This window comes from Charadrius vociferus, unplaced genomic scaffold (genome assembly GCF_000708025.1).
Source record: "Charadrius vociferus isolate BGI_N301 unplaced genomic scaffold, ASM70802v2 scaffold94, whole genome shotgun sequence".
Taxonomy (NCBI): Eukaryota; Metazoa; Chordata; class Aves; order Charadriiformes; family Charadriidae; genus Charadrius; species Charadrius vociferus.
Genome location: NW_009648031.1, coordinates 1,047,925 through 1,069,491, shown reverse-complemented (window position 1 = coordinate 1,069,491; position 21,567 = coordinate 1,047,925). Strand labels below are relative to the sequence as shown.

The 21,567-nt window shown below is 35.8% G+C and overlaps 1 protein-coding gene across 1 annotated transcript in view; it reads right to left on the bottom strand.

The window, feature by feature from the left end:
* The window catches only part of DMD (dystrophin), a 927,929-nt gene that overhangs the window by 264,439 nt on the left and 641,923 nt on the right, over positions 1-21,567 (bottom strand). The window contains exon 53 of the mRNA XM_009883534.1: positions 19,600-19,754. Coding sequence (XP_009881836.1) covers positions 19,600-19,754 — 155 coding nt within the window. The remainder of the gene's footprint in view (positions 1-19,599; positions 19,755-21,567) is intronic.

Below are 21,567 nucleotides of genomic sequence, written 5' to 3'. Positions count from 1 at the left end.
CTTTGCATTTTAAATTTTGATACATCTAAACATGCAATAAACATTCAACTACAGTGACAGTTCTGCAACATATCAATAAGCTTCACTCTACTTGGCTTTTTAATTACTTCAAAATTATGAGGTTAGAATAGAAAAAAGAAGGTCTAAAAATGAAGAATAAAACTAAGTACTAAATTGAGCATGTGATAAGATAAATCGAAGAAAATTATAAGGGAGACAAAAATATGTATACTGAACAAGAAATTATTGCACAAAACCAAAATAAAGATGCTTTCTTTATATTCTGTATCACCTGCATCATTTTGTTTTAGTGCAAACAGAAAACTGCACAGTAGGAACACCACAAAATACTGCTGAAATACTGAAAGATAATTATAACAAAAAAAGTATTTTTAATGGAATGATCCTGGTTTTGTCTGTTCTACTATGAAATAAAAATAAGCATGCAGTGGTATAACCAAAAGCTTCTTACTCATGGGACAAATACTAAAGGTGGGATTCATCTTATTTTCATCTAGACACCCAGAATTTAGACAACTACACTCCCTCTGCAAAACATGGAGACAAGCATTTCTGTAATTTAATACCTCCTCCCTTGTCTGTACACATCTGTTGAAATAGATTCAAGGTTAGAGTCAATCTTTTTCTCTTGTCTACAATGGTAAGTTATCTAAAGTTTACACAATTTTAATTTTACACAATTAAAGGTAGGTAGGTAGGTAAAATGATCCCAAATCTAGTCTGGGGACTGATTTTTAGGAACTAGTGGCATTAGTTACAGTGGACTGACCAATGCTAGCTGTCATATGAACTTTGCTGCAGGACAGAAATTACAGTACTCTCTTAAGAATGTGTTAGCTGAAGGCTTCAAGTTGAGGGAAAATGGAGGCACATCAGAGGAAGCGCACACAATTTTTACATTTACATTTATACATACAATGTATATAAATGTGAACATTTAAATTCACAGGAAGAAGTTTTTAAGAGTTAAAAAAAAAATCCCCCAAAGAAGGAAAAAAAAATCCACCAGCTTCTGCTACAGGAATTTTCTGTGATGTTAAGAAATTTTAAAGCCAATATTTTTAAAATGTAGCCATTTACAAATATTTAGGAAGACAAGCAGGGGAAAATAAAGCTATCTGAAATCTGTGTGATCTTTAAGTTCATAAGCAAGGTACTGTATTATTAACTAAAAGTCAGCATCTGTATTGTGATATACACACAGAATAAACATATACAACAAAATACAAAATATATACAACTGAACAACTTATAACAATGTAAAGAAGAGAAAGTGCTGACGTATGGGAATCATGGTGTCATTAAACATACTGCAAGAGTTTTTCATTCATCTATCCTCAATCCCATACAAGACAAGGAATACAGTGTTTGTAGAGGCTCCATGAGTGTGAATACCAGATTTTTCTTCAGCTGTAGTATTTGCTACGTAATTTGGAAGGAAACATTCACATTTACTGAGTATCTGTCTCTTTGAAATTGTAACGCTTATTCACATTACAAGATACATTGCAAGGGTCGGTGTTCAAAAATGCTTTGAGATATTCAGATAACAGGAAACATAGTAAGTGCAGAGCGTTATTCCAAGGTGCACTACACTGTATTAACACAGAATACATAATACATAAGGAAATACACCAATCTGTATCACTGAAATCTGCCTGATCTTTATCACTGCTAAAATCTCCCTGAAGACAGCTGATGTGGACGGCTGAAAGAAGGAAAGATTTTATTTCAGAGGTGGAAAGGTCTTTGAATAAACAAGAAAAAACGCCTTTTTGGAGTCCAATGGGAACACATGTGCTGAATCAGGCACACCAACAAGATTCCTGTCAGTGACATATTTCTTTCTGCCTTTCTATGCACTGTACTTCTCTCTGCCTTACATTTATTCTCAACAATGTGATCTACTGGCAGAAAGCTGACTCTTCTTGCCTTCAGATAACTCGAAGGGCATCTCTGCCTTGGCTGCATTATCCATATTGATTGCGTATGAATAAACACTGAAATTATTTTAAATTCCAGGTGTAATTGTGCATACAGAGAGACTATGTGCAATAGCTGCTGCAAAATAAACACAGAAAGGCAGTTCTCTGTTGATTATCTTTATTTCTGCAGGGAAGAAGAAAAAAAACCCTCAATGCCCTCATCCTCAGATTTGAACTCAGCCTATCTGTCTTGATATGGACACAGTATTGTTTTTTTCATGATAATCACACACAGTTTCCTAAGTGATGACAGTCTCTCCAGACACTAAAACCAGAATATCCTAAAGTATCTCCTGATTATAGTAATAAGCCCCTTTTTTAAAAATCTGTTGACACGAAGGGGAAAATCTTCAAAGAACAGTTATTCACTCGGTTAAGTAAGATGGTGTTGTGTTTTTTTTCCTGGCCAGTTTTTCTACTGTAAAACTCTGGAAAACCAGAAAACATGTTGTATTCCAAATGTTTCTGGTGTTTATGTACTTAGGAAAATGCATGCAGCAAGAGAGAGAAACTATTTCTTTTCCTACTGTTTATTGGCTGGCTTGTTTCTAGTTTTATACCTGTCATAGCCCTTCTCAAAATAGCCAAACCATGTATGAAAATAACAAAAATCATTAACCTCACCCCCAGCACTTTCCTTTGCACTGCTCTCTTTCTTACTAAAGACTCTAAAGCAATTTAAAAATGTATTTTTTTAATACCCCCAGTTCTCTGAACTCACGGAACAGATTCCAGTCTAACCCTTGTATCATTCAAGTATTGCCCCAACAATATACGGGAAGACAACGTGAATAATTCTGGTATTCCCATTAAAGAGAAAACAGAAAAAGAAGAAATCCTACAATCAAAACTAAAAACAATCAGACAAAGTTGGCCTCTTATTCTACCAAAAGAAGGAAAAAGATTATTTTTCTGTTTAAGTCTTCTTCACACTTCACGGTCTATAATATGTAGAATTAAGTTTTTCCTAGCATTCCAAGACATATCATTCTTTTGAGATTCCAAGGCAGTCAACAGTACCATTGAATAAACAGCATATTAATTACTCACATACAATTTATTCTGATAAAATCTTTGCTTTCTAAGAGGGTGAAGTGTAATTAAAACTGATTATGAAAATAATTGTATTCTAAAGGCACTTGTTTTCTTACCCTTAATTACTGTAGAAACAACTAAATTTAATAAGACTGTGAAATGCACAGATGACATTACATGAAATCAATTAGGGCTCACAAAGGATACTATTAAACTGTTAGTGTAGGTTTCATTTAGCGCTGCAACCTCGGAGGGCTGGGCTCAGTGGCCTAACAGAGCAGTGATTTGCTACCATGCAAAAGAAAGAAGTCTCAGTTTCGAGACTGGAAAACTTCTCTGGCAGCACTTCTAGTTCTTATTTTGCCATGCATCATCTTAAGTGAGAGTAACACTAAATAAACACTTAGATAAACACACATATTATTTTTTTGCCCTCTAAAACATAGGCCTTAGGTAGTAATCACATTACACAAAGACGCTGACAGATCAGATTGACTCAAAATATTTTAAAACAACTATTCCAATATGTCAATATATTTTAAGAAGCATACGACTGCTAAAATAAAATCAAATGATGGTCAAGTTCCAGCTCTGTAATATTCAGCTCAGAAGTAGCTGGTAATCAAAACTGGTTAGCATCTGGGTAAAATGGAGAGATGGCAGACTGTCTACGGTTTCTTGTATCTTATATAATCTAATACAGTAATATCAGTTCTAAAGGACCACTCCATAGCTTATATAGTTATTATATAGTTCAGGAGGTTTCAGACTCTTACAGAAAACTGAAATATAGAATAAGTTCCCCACTCTAAGGAGTTAATGTGATTAAAATAGATCTAGTGCAGAAAGATTGTAGTACATCAGGAACTATAACTGGAGGCAATATGAGAATACAGAGTAATACTAATAAATCATTATTATGGAGCTTCTACAACATTGTGATCGTGTAAATATAAATAAATACATAAATAATGGAATTCTAGAGCCCAATTCAGCAAATTCATAGAATCACAGAATGGTAGGGGTTGGAAGGGACCTTCAGAGGTCATCTAAGTCCAACCCCCTTGCCAAAGCAGGTTCACCTACAGCAGGTTGGGCAGGAACGCATCTACGTGGGTTTTTAATATCTCCAGAGAAGGAGATTCCACAACTTCACTGGGCAGCCTGTTCCAATGCTCTGGCACCCTCAAAGTAAAGAAGCTCTTCCTCATGTTGAGATGGAATTTCCTGTCTTCCAGTTTGTGCCTGTTGCCCCCTGTCCTGTCACCAGGCACCCCTGAAAAGAGTCTGGCCCCATCCTCTTGACACCTGCCCTTTAGATATTTATAAGCATTGATGAGATCCCCTCTCAGTCTTCTCTTCTCCAGGCTAAACTAAGCCAGGTACCTCAGTCTTTCCTCATAAAAGAGATGTGCCAGTCCCTTGATCATCTTCGTAGCCCTCTGCTGGACTCTCTCCAGTAGTACCCCGTCTTTCTTGAACTGGGGAGCCCAGAACTGGACACAGTACTCCAGATGTGGCCTCACTGGGACAGAGTAGAGGGGGAGGATAGTCTCCCTCAACCTGCTGGCCATGGTCTTTTTAATACACCCCAGGATAACACTGACCTTCTTGGCCACAAGGGCACATTGCTGCCTCATGGTCAACTTGTCCACCAGGACTCCTAGGTCTCTCTCTGCAGAGCTGCTTTCCAGCAGGTCAGCGCCTAACCTGTACTGCTGCATGAGGTTATTCCTCCTTAATACTCTGCATTTGCCCTTGTTGAACTTCATTAGGTTCCTCTTCACCCAACTCTCCAGCCTGTCCAGGTCTCTCTGAATGGTGGCACGGCCTTCTGGTGTATCAGCCACTCCTCCCAGTTTTGTGTCATCAGCAAACTTGCTGAGGGTATGCTCTTTCCCCTCATCCAGGTCCTTGATGAATATATTGAATAAGACTGGACCCAGTACTGATCCCCAGGGAACACCGCTAGTTACAGGCCTCCAACTAGACTCTACACTGCTGATCACAACCCTCTGAGCTCTGCCATTCAGCCAGTTCTCAATCCACCTCACTGTCCACTCATCTAACCCACACTTCCTAAGCTTACCTATGAGGATGTTACTGAAGACAATGTCAAAAGCCTTGCTGAAATAAGCAATAAACTGTTAAATAAGTATCAGGTGTTTGTATTAAAAAGACACTTGATTTAGCTTGTGACTGATAATGTTGTGTTCACCATGATGCAAGTATCCTCTGTATATTCTAGATAATTTATCCAAGGTCTGGGGAGATGCATTTCTTTTCCTTAACATATATATATACCTGTTCTCAAATCACTTTCCAAATTTTAGTCATGGAAATGAATGCATAACTGATGCATTTATCAGTTTATCTGATGATTCAACTTTACTTCAGCTCATGTAAATAAATCCATGAAGTATACCATAAGGCCTTTAAAGGAAACATACCTCTATATTTTCTGTTGTTTAACCAAAAGATACATTTAAAACAGTCTTGTATAAACAGATGTGTTAACAAACACTGAATTGGCTTATATGTAGCAACACAATGAGATTTTGAAAGGTTCTTCAACCCTGTTCTTTCTGCAGAAGGAACTAAGCTTACTTTTTAAAATCATTCCTTCCCAACTAGCTGCTCTTATTTCTGAATAGGAGGCCTAAATCTAAATAACAGCCTGATTAAAAACAACTCGAACTCTTGTCAGCTCAGGGCTTACATTCATGATTGAATTTGACACAATAATCGTCATCTTATCTTAAGACCAAAATCTGGTTGGCAGTCTTTGACTTAGATCTGCTTTTTACAATTAGTTGAAATATTGCACCCAGCTCATCTTCCAGGAACTATGTTTACATTTACAGTTTTTTACAAGTGAAAAAGAATGACAATAGATTTTAAATTACTAACTTGATAGCCATTTTCCTTTTAATATATCCATCTCTGGTAAATAAGATTTAAGAAAAAAAAAAGTAGCAGCACACATACTCAAATGATCTTGCAACAAAAAACTTATCCATCACATGGGGTGGGAAAAGTCGCCACATATGTGAAGACATAACTATAGATAGTTTTCCATATAAATAATTCTGAAAAGAAAATAATAATTAAAAAAAAATCTAGCCTCTACTTTTACTATCTATTTATTAGCAAGAAAATAACATAACTTTTGACTACAGTATGGTTAAAGAAAAAATACTAACTTTTGATCCTGAAAGAAACGAATAGAAAGCATGAAAAGACATCAACAGACAGTCACTCATTTCCACAGATTCAGTCACAGAGTCACAGAACAGTTGAGCTTGGCAGGGACCTCTGGAGGTCATATTGTCCAACACCCCTGCTTGAGCAGAGTCCCTAGAGCCAGCTACCAGAAGCATGTACAGACAGCTTTTGAATATCTCCAAGGATGGAGACTCCACAGTCTCCCTGGGCAGTCTGTGCCAGCATTCCAACAACCTCACAGTCAAAAAGCGTTTCCTGGTATTCAGAGAGAAGCTCCTGTGTTTCAGTTTATGCCCATCGCCTCTTATTCTGTCACTGGGCACCACTGGAAAGAACCTGGCTCTGTCCTCTCTGAACCCTCCAGAGTCACAGGGGCATCCCACCAGTGCCCATGGACTTATATATATGCCCAGTTTTCTCAGACCCTTTAATGTCAAGAAGGCAAAGGCCAGCAAACAAAATGGGTCATATTTCACAGTGAATTATGTACCATTTACCCAGGTTCACAGAAGGCACATCCCAAAACTCCAGCACACTGTTGACCACCTAAGAAGAACACAGGGGACATGATGACAAATCATTAGGTGGTGTCATCTGTGCTCTGTTTTATCACAAGGAATTCCTATAGATGAAACACTTAGATACAAACATCTTGGTGCCTAAATGCTGGACAGACAGCTGGGACAAACACATGGGTATGTGAAACCATTTAAAATAAAAATCATCTCCCTATTCCATAAGATCTGGCACTGAGTTCTGTTACACTGTCACTATAGCATTGCATTATGATTTTCTACAAGAATATCTGCATCACTAAATGATTCTCTATTTCATGTTTTCCTTTTTCTTCAGACGAGTCATGGCTCAGGTTTTCTAACAAGGTATATAAGAACAATGCACAAAGCTTGAGAGGGAAATGTTTCTGTTTTATCAGACACCTGTTATGCGTAAAGTTGACTACAGATGTGAAACCCAATCTATATCCACAATGGAAATCGCAAGAAAATCACTAAGTAGCAAGGGGTGGTATTGTTGTAGAACATGCAGACAATGTCCCATTCTTTGTCTTGGATATTACTTTTTTTCAGATGGAAGTCACCTTAATTTTTCAAGCGATATTCTAGTACTACAAAGGTTTCCTAGAAACTGGATTAGAACAACTATGTTAAAAGGTCATGGGAGGAAAAAGAATATAAAACACTAAAAAACAAAGACATGTTCTCTCAGAAGAATCATAAGAAAGCAAAACAGAAAAACTTTTAACATCCTTAACTTCAAGTAAACACTGGAGATGGCTGCCTTGTGTTGCAATTGACAAAAATTAAGTTTGACTAATATTAACACATTTATTATGTATGCATGGGTGGACTATGAACAACTCGTTAATCTTCCTATTAAAAATTCAAACAAGTAAATGTATAGGTGCGTTAGTAAAAAAAAAGAAAACTGTAGCATTACCTAATTCATCTCCTTCACTTCATTCATTCACTTCATGTGATTCTCTTCACACTTGCAGTGTGAAGTACCTGTGCAAGACTACGTATAAACTATTCGTATAAATGTTATGCAGAAAAGCAGTATTAGAATAGTCTTTCTCACAAATTCCATGTTTTGCAGTAGCCACGGATCTCTAAATTTCCATACTTTACTGAGTGATTTATGTACACTGTACAATCCCCCTCTATCTAAAGGATAAAAATTCCAAACAGTCAAGGAAATAAATATTTTTTTTAAAGCCATATGGCATTACCGCGACATGTCATTTTTACAGGTCTTTAATACATTTATGTGTGATTTTGATTTCATGTATTAACCTCTATAATTCTTTCTTGATTATCTGTACTTCTGATCTAAAAAAATGCCATCATCTGCTATTCAATACCTGCAATATAGTTTGTCTCAATTACTTGAAATTATTAAATATTTTTAATGAAAATGGTACTTTCAAATCTCATCTCAATATGATTGTTTAACGTGCTGCAGCTTATTCAGAATGACAATCTGAACAAGAGTGGCTTATTTATCTGACTAATTTTAGTAGTCCACAATATCAAGTAGTGACATTATTCTAGCAAATTTAATATGACTAGTTCATTTGACCCAGTCCAATCTAAGTACATTATACATGTAGTAAACTGCTGATGACACCCATGCTGATGAACAAGTAATTATGTCGAAAAATATTTAATACTTATGACTAGTTAAGTGTTGCCCCTCCACAAACAGACCATACCCAAACAAATATATACCTAGAAAGAGAAACCACCTATGAAGACTATATATACATCTATACAAACACTGAAGTGTTATGTTTCAAACAGAAACAGAATTTAGGCTCTCTGTTGGGAATGGGTACTTAAGATTTCTGCTTTCATGTGTAAATATCATTCTACTTTGCTTTAATAAGTGTATTATGGATCAATAAAAATCTGTGTCTTTGAGAAAAATACATTTGCCAACTTCTTAGCATTAATCAAAACAAAAGATGAAAACTAACAATAAAGCAATATAATCAATTTACTATCCACAAGTTAAGCCCCTATACAAAGAGCTTTTTAGGAACCATGACAGGGATGCAAGGCTTTGTTACAGAAACCTCTTGAATGAAACAAAACTGAGATTAAGAACATATAATGTAGTCGATGTAAATAACATTCAACCCTGAGCTTTGGGAGTCTTTCCCAAGGGAACAACACTAGGTGTTATTCAGTGAATTAATTAACCATTTGGAAAAGGGCGTGAAAAGCAAGATGGCAAATTTATTTAGGTTAGTAAAATACAGGAAGAACTGTGAATAATTCCAAATAGAAAAAAAAAATCAGGAATGTGATAGCAGAAAGATTCAATATAAATGTGTCCAAAATACCAGACACTACAAGGAAGACTTAAACTCAGTATACACTGTTGGGTTCTGAACTACCTGCAGCCTTTAAGGAACTTAGTATTTAAAATCAAGACCAACAGCTTAAAGAAAGATGTCAATACATACTAGCATCTGAAAGATTACTAGTTTTAAAAAAAAAGAAATAAAGGAATAAATATTATGTCCATTTTTAACTCACTCTCCTTACGCTGGCTTGGGTACCTCATCCCAACCAGCACAAAGGAGAGTAACATCAGACATAAAATGACTAAAGCAGTGACAAGATGTGAAAACCGATTCAGCCAAAGCAAATTTTAATAAAAATGTTCCATGCTTCTACTGTTACTTTCACCAACATGAAAAAACATGACATTGACAAGTGTCCACAGCTCCAAAGGGTCAGCACAGTATAAAAAGGAGGTGTGTCACCAAAGGCAAATCTGAACTATGGTTTCTTAGTGACACCTTTGAACAAGTCTATTCTGCTGGTGTTCCCACAGGAGCAAAGAGAGAGGACATCCCTGGAAGAATTGTCTCTTGGACTTTGGAGTAAAACTACACTGCAAAACTTGCGGGTTGACTATTATACAAGTAAATCTACCCTCTTGGAATCAGTAAAGGTATATGATTCATAATAGAGCAACAGACATTATTAGCAATTAATTAACATAGCTGAAGTATCAGCTCAGACATGCACCAAGAACTCATGGAAATTTATGAACTGTTTACCATTACAGCAGCATCTCTTTCAGATTTTAAAACAAAAAAAATAACCCCAAATCAGCATATATAAGTCATATTGTAGGGTACAGAAAATACATCCAAGTTAGATTAAAAAAAAACCAAGCACTAAATTAGACTCAAGTCTAACTTGACTGAATTAAAAAATAAGAAAACATGTAAATAATTGGAAAGAAAACAAGAAAAAAAATAAGGAAAATAAAAAAGAAAACATAGGATACTAATAAGATAAAATGCAGAAGGTGGGAAATGGGTGTTGCAAGCTTGGCACTTTTGGTAATTCCAATAAATTTGTTTTTACCATGTACTCTGTCAAGCGAACAAATGGAATCTCAAAAATATATAGCATACTTTAAACAGATAAAAATAATACTTTTAAAATTCTTTATCAACAAAAGGTGCACCTGTATAATTCATTGCCATAGGGCACCGTTGTGCTTAAGCGGATGTGTATCAGATACATAATCGATTATATATCTGGTACAAAGGAAGAATCTGCAGATATGGCAGCTAGAGTGATAATTCCAAGAGCTTCTATTTCTTATCATTTGCAGGACATAATATTTCTTATAGTTTGCAGGAGATGTAATGCTTAGTAGCTGGGGAAGAGCTCTACATTTTTTAAATTTGTGAGAGAATGTAGCACAGTGCAGTTAAATTTGGGGTACTGGTCAAGATGTGATTGATACTGGATGCTAAGCAACACGAACATACACTTATCTTTTCCTTTTCACGAATTCCTTGCTTAGTTACTGTTTCCCCTTCTATGTACCTGTATCAGATACACCTTAAAAGCTCTGCTCTCAAGATTTACCATTTTAATCTCCCCCTTCCTCAATGATTTCTCACCACCCTTATTTTAGGACACGCAAGAAAACTATGTAGCTAATCCTGTTGCTTTCCCATCTGCCCTCAGTATTGCTACTTCCCCAGATCTCTGCCTTGGTCAATAAGAATCACAACCATCTGCCTCTTGTGCCACCAACCCCCATCCAGAATGATAACGACTTGTTGTCATTTGTCAATTTCTTGTTGAGTTTATATAAAAACGTACGGTGCAAATTTTGTTCATAGTTGCAACACAGACACACAACAAAAGGCAAGCATGACTCATCAAATCGGCACATTTGGCGGTAACTTCCAAAGAGAGACTAAAAATTTAATAGGCAGACTGAATTACCCTCTCAGTTTCAAGTGTGACTGACAAGCCAGTGAGGGGGAAGCTCACACTGCCTGCACAGCAGCTGATCAGAAGCTAAACAATCATGAAGCACCAAAGCTTGCAATAGCAAGGAAATGCTGTTTAAAAAAAAAAAATATCCATAGAAAACACCGGTGAAAGCAAAATAAGGCTACCACAAGAATAATAATGCAAACAAAAAATGACAACTAAGGTCAAATTGCTTTGTGCTGGCACTCTGCTGGTTCATCGGCTTTATTAATTTCTGTTCAGTTGTTTGTTTTAGAGCATCTGAAACCTGATAAGTCATCTATTGAGGGGAAAGGAAAGACATTCATTTGTTGCAATAAGCTTTGGATAAGAGCAATAATCAGTTTGCTACAGTTTGTTAATTTATCTGCGGACTAATAAGAAATAGATTTAAGGTTGAACTTTCAGGGCACATAGCACTAGCTTCTGTTCTTGTTCAAATAGAGACTAAAACTCTCTAATTACTTCAGAAAATCTCACCTTTAAGAAAAAGAACACTACATTTGTCTTAATCTTCTAATGGAGTACGAAGAAAAATTGACATTTGTGTTCTTTCACAAAATCAGGAGTACTTATGCCTTCCCTAGCACCTTGCTCCTCCTGCACCTCCTGTGGATGCAAAAGAGCAAGATTTCTCAAATGGATTGTGAGCTGGTTTTGGCTGCGATAGAGTTAATTTTCTTCACAGTATCTAGTATGGAGCTATGTTTGGGACTTATGCTGAAAACGGTGTTGATAAGGCAGAGGTGTTTTAGTTACTGCTGAGCAGTGCTTACACAGAGTCAAGGCCTTTTCTGCTTTTCACAGGACCCCACAAGGGAGTAGGCCGGGAGTGCACAAGAAGTTGGGAGGGGACACAGCTGGGACAGCTGACCCCAACTGACCAAAGGGATATTCCATACCATATGACATCATGCTCAGTAATAAAAACTGAGGGAAGAAGAAGGAAGGGGAGGACATTTGGAGTTACGGTTTTTGTCTTCCCAAGGAGCCGTCTTTCCTGGAGATGGCTGAACACCTGCCTGCCGACGGGAAGTAGTGAACTAATTCCTTGTTTTGCTCTGCTTGCGTGCGCAGCTTTTGCTTTACCTGTTAAACTGTCTTTATCTCAACCCACAAATTTTCTTGCTTCTATTCTTCTGATTCTCTCCCCCATCCCACCACGAGCAGGGGGGAGTGAGCGGCTGCGTGGTGATCAGTTGCCAGCTGGGGTTAAACCACAACAGAGTGTTTCTTTGAAATGTGCGTATGAAGATCTGATTATGATTCAAGTTAGTCTACAAAACCATTCTCCCTTTAGAATCCTATGCCATAAACTATTTAATGATTTTGTCCAGTTTGATTTCACTCTAACATGAGAATGATTCTCATTTTCATCAGAAAGGAATAAACAGCATTTAACACAATAAATATGAACAAAGCAGCAGAATTCTATTTCACTCAAGACCGAAATATAAACAAAAATGAAGAAAAAAAATGGAAACAGCAACTGTCTGACCAGTACGGAATTCTAGACATTCTACTTTCATTTTTCCTGCTTAGTTTTAACTATTAATTTGCTCTCAGTATTTGAAGCTGGAAGCCTCTTTGCAAAATGCCCATGCTGTCCTCCTTTTTAATTGTCTATAATGAAATCATTAACATTAGATTACAGTTAACAATCATAACCACTAAACTATCATTCATCTGAATTCATGGTGTATAAAAAACCTCAGCAAGCCACTTGGCAGAAAGACAAATTGACAAAAAAACAACTAATTTAAGAACAACAACACTTTTCTCTTTGAGGTCATTTCTGTGTGTCCGTGGGAGGACTTAGCAGACCTACAGATGATCTCTTGCCTTTCTGGAAGTGATAAAGGTACTAGCCTACAGATGTAACTATTCAAGTGGTGGGAATATTAAGTTTATTCATACTGATATTAAGAGTTTTAAGAAACATGTCCCTGAAGTAGCAAGGATCCACAGATCCTTTTAGTTGAGTACTGTATTACAGACGCTACCTTCTCCTGAAATAACTCAAGAACTTTTTCCATTTTTTAATCTTGAAAAAGTTTCTCAAAAATTACAAAAATATGTTCACAAAGGTGGAAATGATGAATCACACCATATTCTGGGTAACATTGCTTTTTCAGCTCATCCTAACAGCATTTTGAAAGCACTGCATATCCAAGACCATCCTCTTACAAAGTAAATCACAAATATTCAGTACCCTCAGTTGACTTCTCATCTTGGATCTACATACTGGTGTCAGTACTCCGCAAAAAGCAGTCAACTGAGAGGAGGACAAAGGTGAAAACTAGAGTATAAGCAGCGAAGATGTATTTTGAGTTCTCCTATTCATAGGAGTCTCATCTGGCATTTTTATTTATGCCTTCATATATTTTTTTCCTATATGTGGCTGAATTTTCATCATTCTTAGGGGCATTAGGAAGAAAAAAATAACAAAGCAATATTAACTGTTGTCATTGACGACAAATTTGAGAATATATTTTGTACACATATATTTGTTTGAGAGTTAGGCAGCTCATAGAATGTCTTTCAAAGAGGTAACATGTCTTTTATCTACCATCATAAAACAATCCCTCTCCCTCAAATGGCCTTTTAGGTGTATTTTTTAAAATTGGTATGTTAAGGGATGATATTTAACCAAGTAAAACATGAAACAACAAATATCTCGGATTAAACTCAGAGCAACTAAACCTTGCCAGAGTAGTATTTGCACCCTTTTTTTTTTTTGAGGGTGTGCTTTTTTGTTTAAAATAATAGCAACAAAATGGAACAAAGAAAACAAAAATTACTTTAATCCTTTATCTAAAAATAACTCATAGGAAACTTCAAAGTAATTGTAAAACACAACTGTAAACACAAAAGCCTTAACATTCTTGCATTACAAGCAGTTAATAAACAGTTTTTCTTTAGTTTGCCAATGTTACTAACTCTGCTGGAGAGTAACTTCTGATACGCGTGGAGTGCTGTACCAACTAAGTGAGACAAATTAGTTTCTTGAAAATTAAAGGGCTTTTGTACCCTTTTGTTTAATGGGAAAGACATTAGGACCGCGTATCAAATTCAGACTTCCTGGAAGAGCTTTGGTCTAAATGCTTTTTTTCAAAACTTTTTTTCTCTTCCTATTCAGAAGAATAGTCAACAGAGCTATATTAGGTCTTCAGAAAAACATGCTGACATATAAAACCAAATAAAATTACTTGGTCCTTAACATAATCTTGGGTGTGACACCTCAGACTTCAGAGACTCACTTTCATTCGACATGAACAGTTCTAAGTAGAGGTACTTAGTCATTATAGAATTAAAACAAAGCAAAGTTCTCAAAGACAGAATGTGACAAACAGACTAGAAATTTACTTTTTTAAATAACAGAGGCAACAAAGATAAACATGTATTATCAACATCTCTCACAAAACAAAATAATTGCCCTACAATCACAATGTTTTCCAGCAGTCTTTGCAATTTTAGATTACAATCTATTGTTAAGATGGTGTAAATAAAAAGCTTCAGCATGGCACATTGGTTGTAAAAATCAGTCACTTTACATATCTACTTCCTTGAGCCTGGCAAAATTATTTCAAAGAACAATAAATAAATCACCAACATGATGATAAAAATAAAAATTATCATACTATGGTTTCTTTGGGGAAAAAAAGAAAAAAAAATACATCAGAATGACATTTGACCATTGTAATCTTCATCTGAAGTCTTACACTAGCAACGATTTCTTGCTCACACCCACACGAATGCAGGTCTGTAGCCAGGACAACAACCCCAGGCACAGTGGTGTAAACAAGCTTCCCGTATAAAAAAGGTTGCCATGGCCACTTACATTTTTAATGTAGTTGTTTCACTGTGCTCAAATAAAGTGTGCCTGCTCAAAGAAGTATAGTAGCTGTTCATACGCATGGAATTATACAGATTTTTGGAAGGCAGACCAACCTTCAAAGCAACAGAAGAGTGGAAAGGAAAAAGCTGTTTGCTTGGAGAACCTAGAAGATGGGAATGTTCTTTAAAGCAAAACATACTGTGGATTATCTCCTTCTTGACTTCAGCAGTCCAAGTCCAGATGAGCAAATAAGCTCTTCAGAGATGGCTCCCAGAAAGGTCTAGCTACTGAAACCAACTATGAATCTTCAGTATAACTTAGCACACGTCATACTGCTGGCTGTTGCTGATGTGTAAATGCATTTTTTCTCACCCAGAAAGCAATCCAACTGTCACACAAATGTGATTACTTCGACAAGTGCCATAAAACAAAGCAGTATTAGGACAGGTAAAGTATATTAAGAAAACCTGTCTCCAGCAGAATGGTCAAGCTCTTTCTGTGCAGGCAATAAAATTATACTTACAAATGTTATACACAGATACAGTTTACATTCTAACAATTGTATTTTTATAACAAGCAACCACTGATAAAAAAAGGTTTGCTGCTCAAAGACCAAAATTATATTATGACCTTTTTCACACTTAAAATTACTGTTATATTATGCACCGACACAGAAAACAGATATGCATCATACTTTTGTACTGGTTATGTCCTTAGTTTGTTTGGCCATTTGCATTGCATACTGTCCAGCTGACATGCAAAATCAAGATCTTAGTACAACCAACTCCATTACAGAATTAACACCATTCTTAGATAAATATCGGAGGTGGTATCTCAGACCTTTCAAATAGGTTGCCTAGAAACTCAGCTCTTTGCCACTCCCTCTCTAACTCCTTACAACTTAAAGTAACAACAGAAATCTAATTATATATTGATTCTTCACCGCCTATACCCGGCAGTGGAGAAAAAAAAAGTTTTGACTAATGTGTGTGTCCTGTATTGTCCCAGGAGCATCTTGAGTGGTGAAAGCTCTTAACACCTTCTGTGCAGCCTGAGTTCCATTGAACTTGAACATAGGAACTGATGGACAACGCAAATATTTGAAGATGTCTATTAGAGAGTGATGGGTGGGAGTCCTAACCAATTCTCAGACTGTGTTATGTAATTATTGTCATAATATATGCTCCACTTAAGAAAGATCTAAATCCCTTTTTAGCTTAATGTTTAAGTTAGTGAAATTTAAACACATTTAGTGAATTCCCAAGAAAGGAACAAATTTAAGCAAGTGTTTATGTTTTATATGATAATTCACATAAAATATGAGTGCCCACAAAAGCAGGGAGTAACATAATACTACCATAACAAACACTTTTACGTATAGTAAATTTCTAATGGTTGCTTCCTTCATTTGTATCTTTTTCTCTTGAGAGCACTTTAGTTGTTAGATTTATTTTTGTTAATACAAGCTATACAGATCACTTTCTCCTTAATTGCCTCAGCTTAAATAATATAGTTATTTCTTGGAAAGTCAATGCTTCTAAAGAGAAGAGGAAGAGACCTGTTTACAAGTCACTCTGGCTTTTGCCTATCTGATCAGTTCATGTGCTTTTTAGTGTATCTTTGAAGCATCAACAACAAAACATAAATTAAAAAGTGGCGAGTGAAAAAAGTGAAACACCCATCAAGCACTCACCAACTTGTCTATTAAAGGAGTTAGAATGTTATTCGTTATAGTTCAATGTTATAAAACAGAACAGTAAGGCAAAGGGTAAACACACAGCAATCAGCTGCAAATCTACTTAAGCAAAACAAAACACAAGCTGGCAGATGTTGCCTTAATGACTAATGTACTTGCTTTGGCTGAACTATTACCAACAGGCAAAGTGGAATTTTACTGTTGCTTGCCTGCCTGTTGTTTTACTAATCTGGTTCATAGAAAACACAGTTTCACATTTTTTACACTGGCACACAATTCTGGTATTAATGGCAGGTTAGAGGAAAACCAGTTCGAATGAACGAAAGCCACTCAATTTTTCTTTTTAAAAGAAAATATCCACAAAATAATTAGGCTGTTTAAATTAAGCATACAGGGAGAAGAAACCAAAATCTTTAGCAGAATATTTCCTCTTGGTACTTAAGACATGTATAAACAGTGATAAAACTATTTCCAAAATACTGGAGAAATGGTCAAGACCATTATGTGGAATATATTTCTACACCACTGCAAGGACACTGAGTCACCAGAGCACTACTTACTCATTGTCTAGATGAAAATAACACTCATGGATATCTCTGAAATTATTGCATTTGCATCTCAGTGGAGAACTAGCCTTTCTTAGACTCTGTGACAAGGAGTTCATGTGTGTCCTTTCTAGTGAGTAAATAGTCTCTTACAGTTCAAAAGATCCCCAAAGCCATAAAGAAACAATTTGTTTTGCTCTGTGCAATAACCTGAAAGCTGAAGAGTAGCGGGAAGGAAAAAGAAACAAACAAAAAATTTAAACCCAGAACAAATTGACATTAAAGTCATCCAAAGGCCCATGGACTCCATCCTCTCTTTCCACAGAGCTGCTTAACAAAAGATATCTAGGAAGTTCTTTCAAGACCTCACTCAGGAGAGGAGCTGCTCTGTGAGCAAAAGGCCTGCCCACTGTGTCAAACAAACCTGAAAAGACTACAGGTACAGAAAATCTTCAAAGTACAAGCCTTTTGCTGACCCGATGCCTTGGTACATCCATATGTATCAACGTCTCACAAAAGACAGATAAAAATGTGTTACAGTCCTTGGAAAAACTTACAAACTACTGTTCACAGCATGTGTCTTTTTAAAGTTCCCAAATCATGAGAAGTCTTAAAAAAATTATATCCAAAACAACGAATTAAAAAAATACTAGAAAGGTAGTAAAGTCACACAATCAAAAACTAGGAAATTCTAGTTTTACAGTTAGCTGTTCAAGCTTAAACCTGTCCTTTTGTACTTCTTAATGGGAAATGCCAACTCGGTCACCTAAACAGCTCTCTTCTAAGACATAAAGCATTTACTACAGTAATTCATCTAACACATGAACTGTGAACAAGTCTGTGGGTTTTGTAGAAGATTGCAAGGAGTGTCTTGAAGAATTTGTACTCTGTGTTAGCCTACTACTTGGCTGAGTCCGTGCAACAATGGCAATTCTCACATTTAGGCAACATTAGATACAACCGGGTTTGAGCTTGAAGCATTAACAGATTTAAAGATGCACTCTTTGCTACAATTGCTACCTGCCCATCCACAGCAGCTACAGACATATGCTGGACTTCAGGATTACAAAGCCACCTCACCAAATGGGGGTTGCAGTCCTACATACAGACAAAAGAAATTTCCTTCAGTTCTCTCATCTAATCCTTTTGAGCTACTAATTTCACCTACTCATGGAGAATATTTTTGAGCATTAGACACCCAGCCTTTCTCATTCAGGAACAGATATTCTCCCCAGCCTGTTTCTCAGACCACAGAGAGCAAAACATTTTTTCTTTGAAATATGGTTACTACTAATAAGGCTAAAATGGTTACTACTATAACAGGAGAAATGCAAGCAATTATTAACTGAATGCTTATACTAGTTCCTCAGTTTAGTTATTGTTCTTGTTAAAAAAAAAAAAAAAGCTTTCAAAGTATTAGTGGCTTTCTTTTAGTGGACATCAATAGCATCTCTTTTCTCATTTGAATGGGATCTTGAGTCAGTGGTAAGTCTGCTTCAGAAAAAATGCTGTTAAAGTGACTCATTCATATGAATATCAACTTCATAAAAAATTAAACAAAGAGTGGTAATAAATTTCTGTAGTCATCAGTGATTTAAGTAACTTCCATTATGCAAGAAGATCTCCTGAATTTATTGCACATTTAACTAAACTGACTTTTGTGCCCTTGTTCATAGACTTTAATTAAAAACATGTTAAGATCTAATTCAGTTCTAGTTTCAGTTATAAGCTATAAAACTTAATCCAAGATACTGATTAAAACAATTTTGATTTAATTTTTACGTATCTCATCTAATGTGCAATGATTTAAAACTCTTTTACTACTATAAAGAAAGTAATTTTTATTCTGCAATATGTTCTGATCTTAGAGATTGCATATTGGATGATTCTCAATTTGGTGGCAAGCTGAAAAAATTGCTTTTAGTAAAGAACTGGTATCTAAACCAAACACTGCAAGACTGAAATGTAATCAAGAATGTGATCAAGGATCTAATAAAAACTTTCTCGACTAGAGATTTGCTTCAAAGGTACGGGACAACATTTCTACTTTGAAACTGCTTCAGTAGAATATGTCTGTCATTTTCAGATTCAGTTTATGACACAGAATCACTATAGCGATTGGGACATGTAGACAGTACATTGAAATATGATACACTTCATTTTAAATATTTAAAATATATACTTATCAACTGAAGTTAGGTGGCAACTGATTACAGCAGAGGAAAATTGGCAGGAGGCAAAATTTTATTTGCGAGAATTAAATGGGATTCCAAAGACATATTTCCAAAAACTATGACACAAGAGTCATCATCGTTCTTTTCTTTCTCACTATAATCATGTCATTTTCACAAGTTACATCTTCTATAATCTCCAACCAAATCTGGACAATGACTGTTAATTAAGTTTAACAACAAATCTAATAGCAAAAGTTATACCCTACCTCTTATTAATGGCAGCCCATGACGCATTGATGTTATCTGTCATTAGTTCTACTTTTCTGGTGTCATCTGCTGAATAATCGCGGAGCAGCTTAAGTGCCATGTCATTTGTCACCTCTACATTTATTTGCCATTGTCGTATTTCTTTTGAAAATTGCTGAAGTAAAAAGACAAAGAAAAAGAATAAACCTCAGATCACCATAAAATGATTATACACATTGAATGATTATTAGAGGAGGTGCACAACTTATACCATAAATACAAAAAAATTTAAAAAAAGACTTTCTCAGTTTAACTGGTAACTAAGGTCAGAGTTTTTCTAAATATTAAAATTCTCTAAGTAATAAGACCATAGGACTACTTCTAATCTCCGAGGAGACCAAGCAACAAAATCCTAAATTCTGGATAAAACATGACTGCTCAAATTGATAAATTCTGATTAGAACACTGATTATTCTTTTCTGAGACACAGACTGATGCATTATTATGCACTATGCAAACTATCACTATTTGTGATGTTGAATTATACAGCAATGGAAAATACAGTGAAATAATATGTTCTATTTAATTTTCTTTTTTTATATTGTGAAATAATACTGAGATTTGGACAAAGAATACCTGTGCTTTCACTTTTTTTTTATTTATTTTAGAGAATTGTTTATGTAATTAGTGCCATCTACTGGAACAGCACTAAGTGTGCAATACAGCAAAATACTACTGGTAAACCTATCAATATCTTTATAATGCTAATTTATGCTTCTTAGTATTAAGAAAGCTTTTTAAATCTTGGTAATTCCATTTTTTCCCCTTTCTTCTCCTCTTTCTCTTCCCCTCTTTCTTCTCCTTTCCACCCGGGCCAGCTGTCTCACTACAGAAGCAAGCCAGGAACTCTGGAACAGTCACTCAGCCAGCAACCACCTTCCATGCACCTTTCTTGTTAGCCTTTTTCTCAGACCAAATTTCCATATAAATGCACCGCAGTTGCATATTTAATCCATAATGTGTAACAATAAAATGAAAGAACAAAGATAATCGATGGTGTCCTTGTACTTCTGTACTAGGCAAAGACTACTACTACTAGTCCATCAAAGGGACAATGCAAGTAGAAAAAAAAGTTTGTATTTGTAAATAGAAACAATAAGTTGCATGTAAGCATTAGAAGCCACTGACAAAAAAGGTTTGACTGTCTTTATTGTTGTGCTTTAATACACAAATCAGGAAATGTCTGTGAAGAAAAAATAGTTTTTTCCCTCCTCATTCTGCCAAAGCAGTGCTCCTTTTGAAAACTTGTTTTGACTCAGATAAGGAATTCTCCACACAAAGCTGAATTTAAATATGTAATCCTTGATTAAACATTCTAAATACTAAGTAAAAATAAATACATTTTGAACGTTTTGTTCACTTATGTTTTCAATTCAGAAAGTCTGTAAATCGATTTTGGTTAAGATTGGGACTGAAATGTATTTGATCTTTGAAAAGGATCCAGGTGGGGTTTTGGGGGGGTCTGATTTTCCCCCAAAACTCTTATCTGTTAAAAAGCTGCTTCACCATCTCTGGGTTCTCTCCATAATTTAAAACTGAAAACGTCTATTTCCTCTCTTTCCTGTGTTATTCCTTCATGAGAGAGCAGAACACCCAATTACTCTGCAGCAGACAATCTCAGGTACTAGGACAGCAACCTGATTATCTGTTTTGAACAAGGGATCCTATTTCTACAGTCAAACGTTAGGAGGAGGCTACTAACTCCACCTCCCAAAACCCATCTGAACATGTTATGGTTAAGCTCACTTAAGCTGAAGCTGCCTAAACATTTTTTTAAAGTCATTCTCCTGTGTTAAATATGGAGATGTAGTCAGGAGAGGTGATAATTTTGTAGAAAAACACTACCATTCCTTTGGAGAAGACATACACAGGTGGGTGTTTTGGAAATAGTTTCCTAATTGAGCTTCTTTCCTGACAGAATTACATAC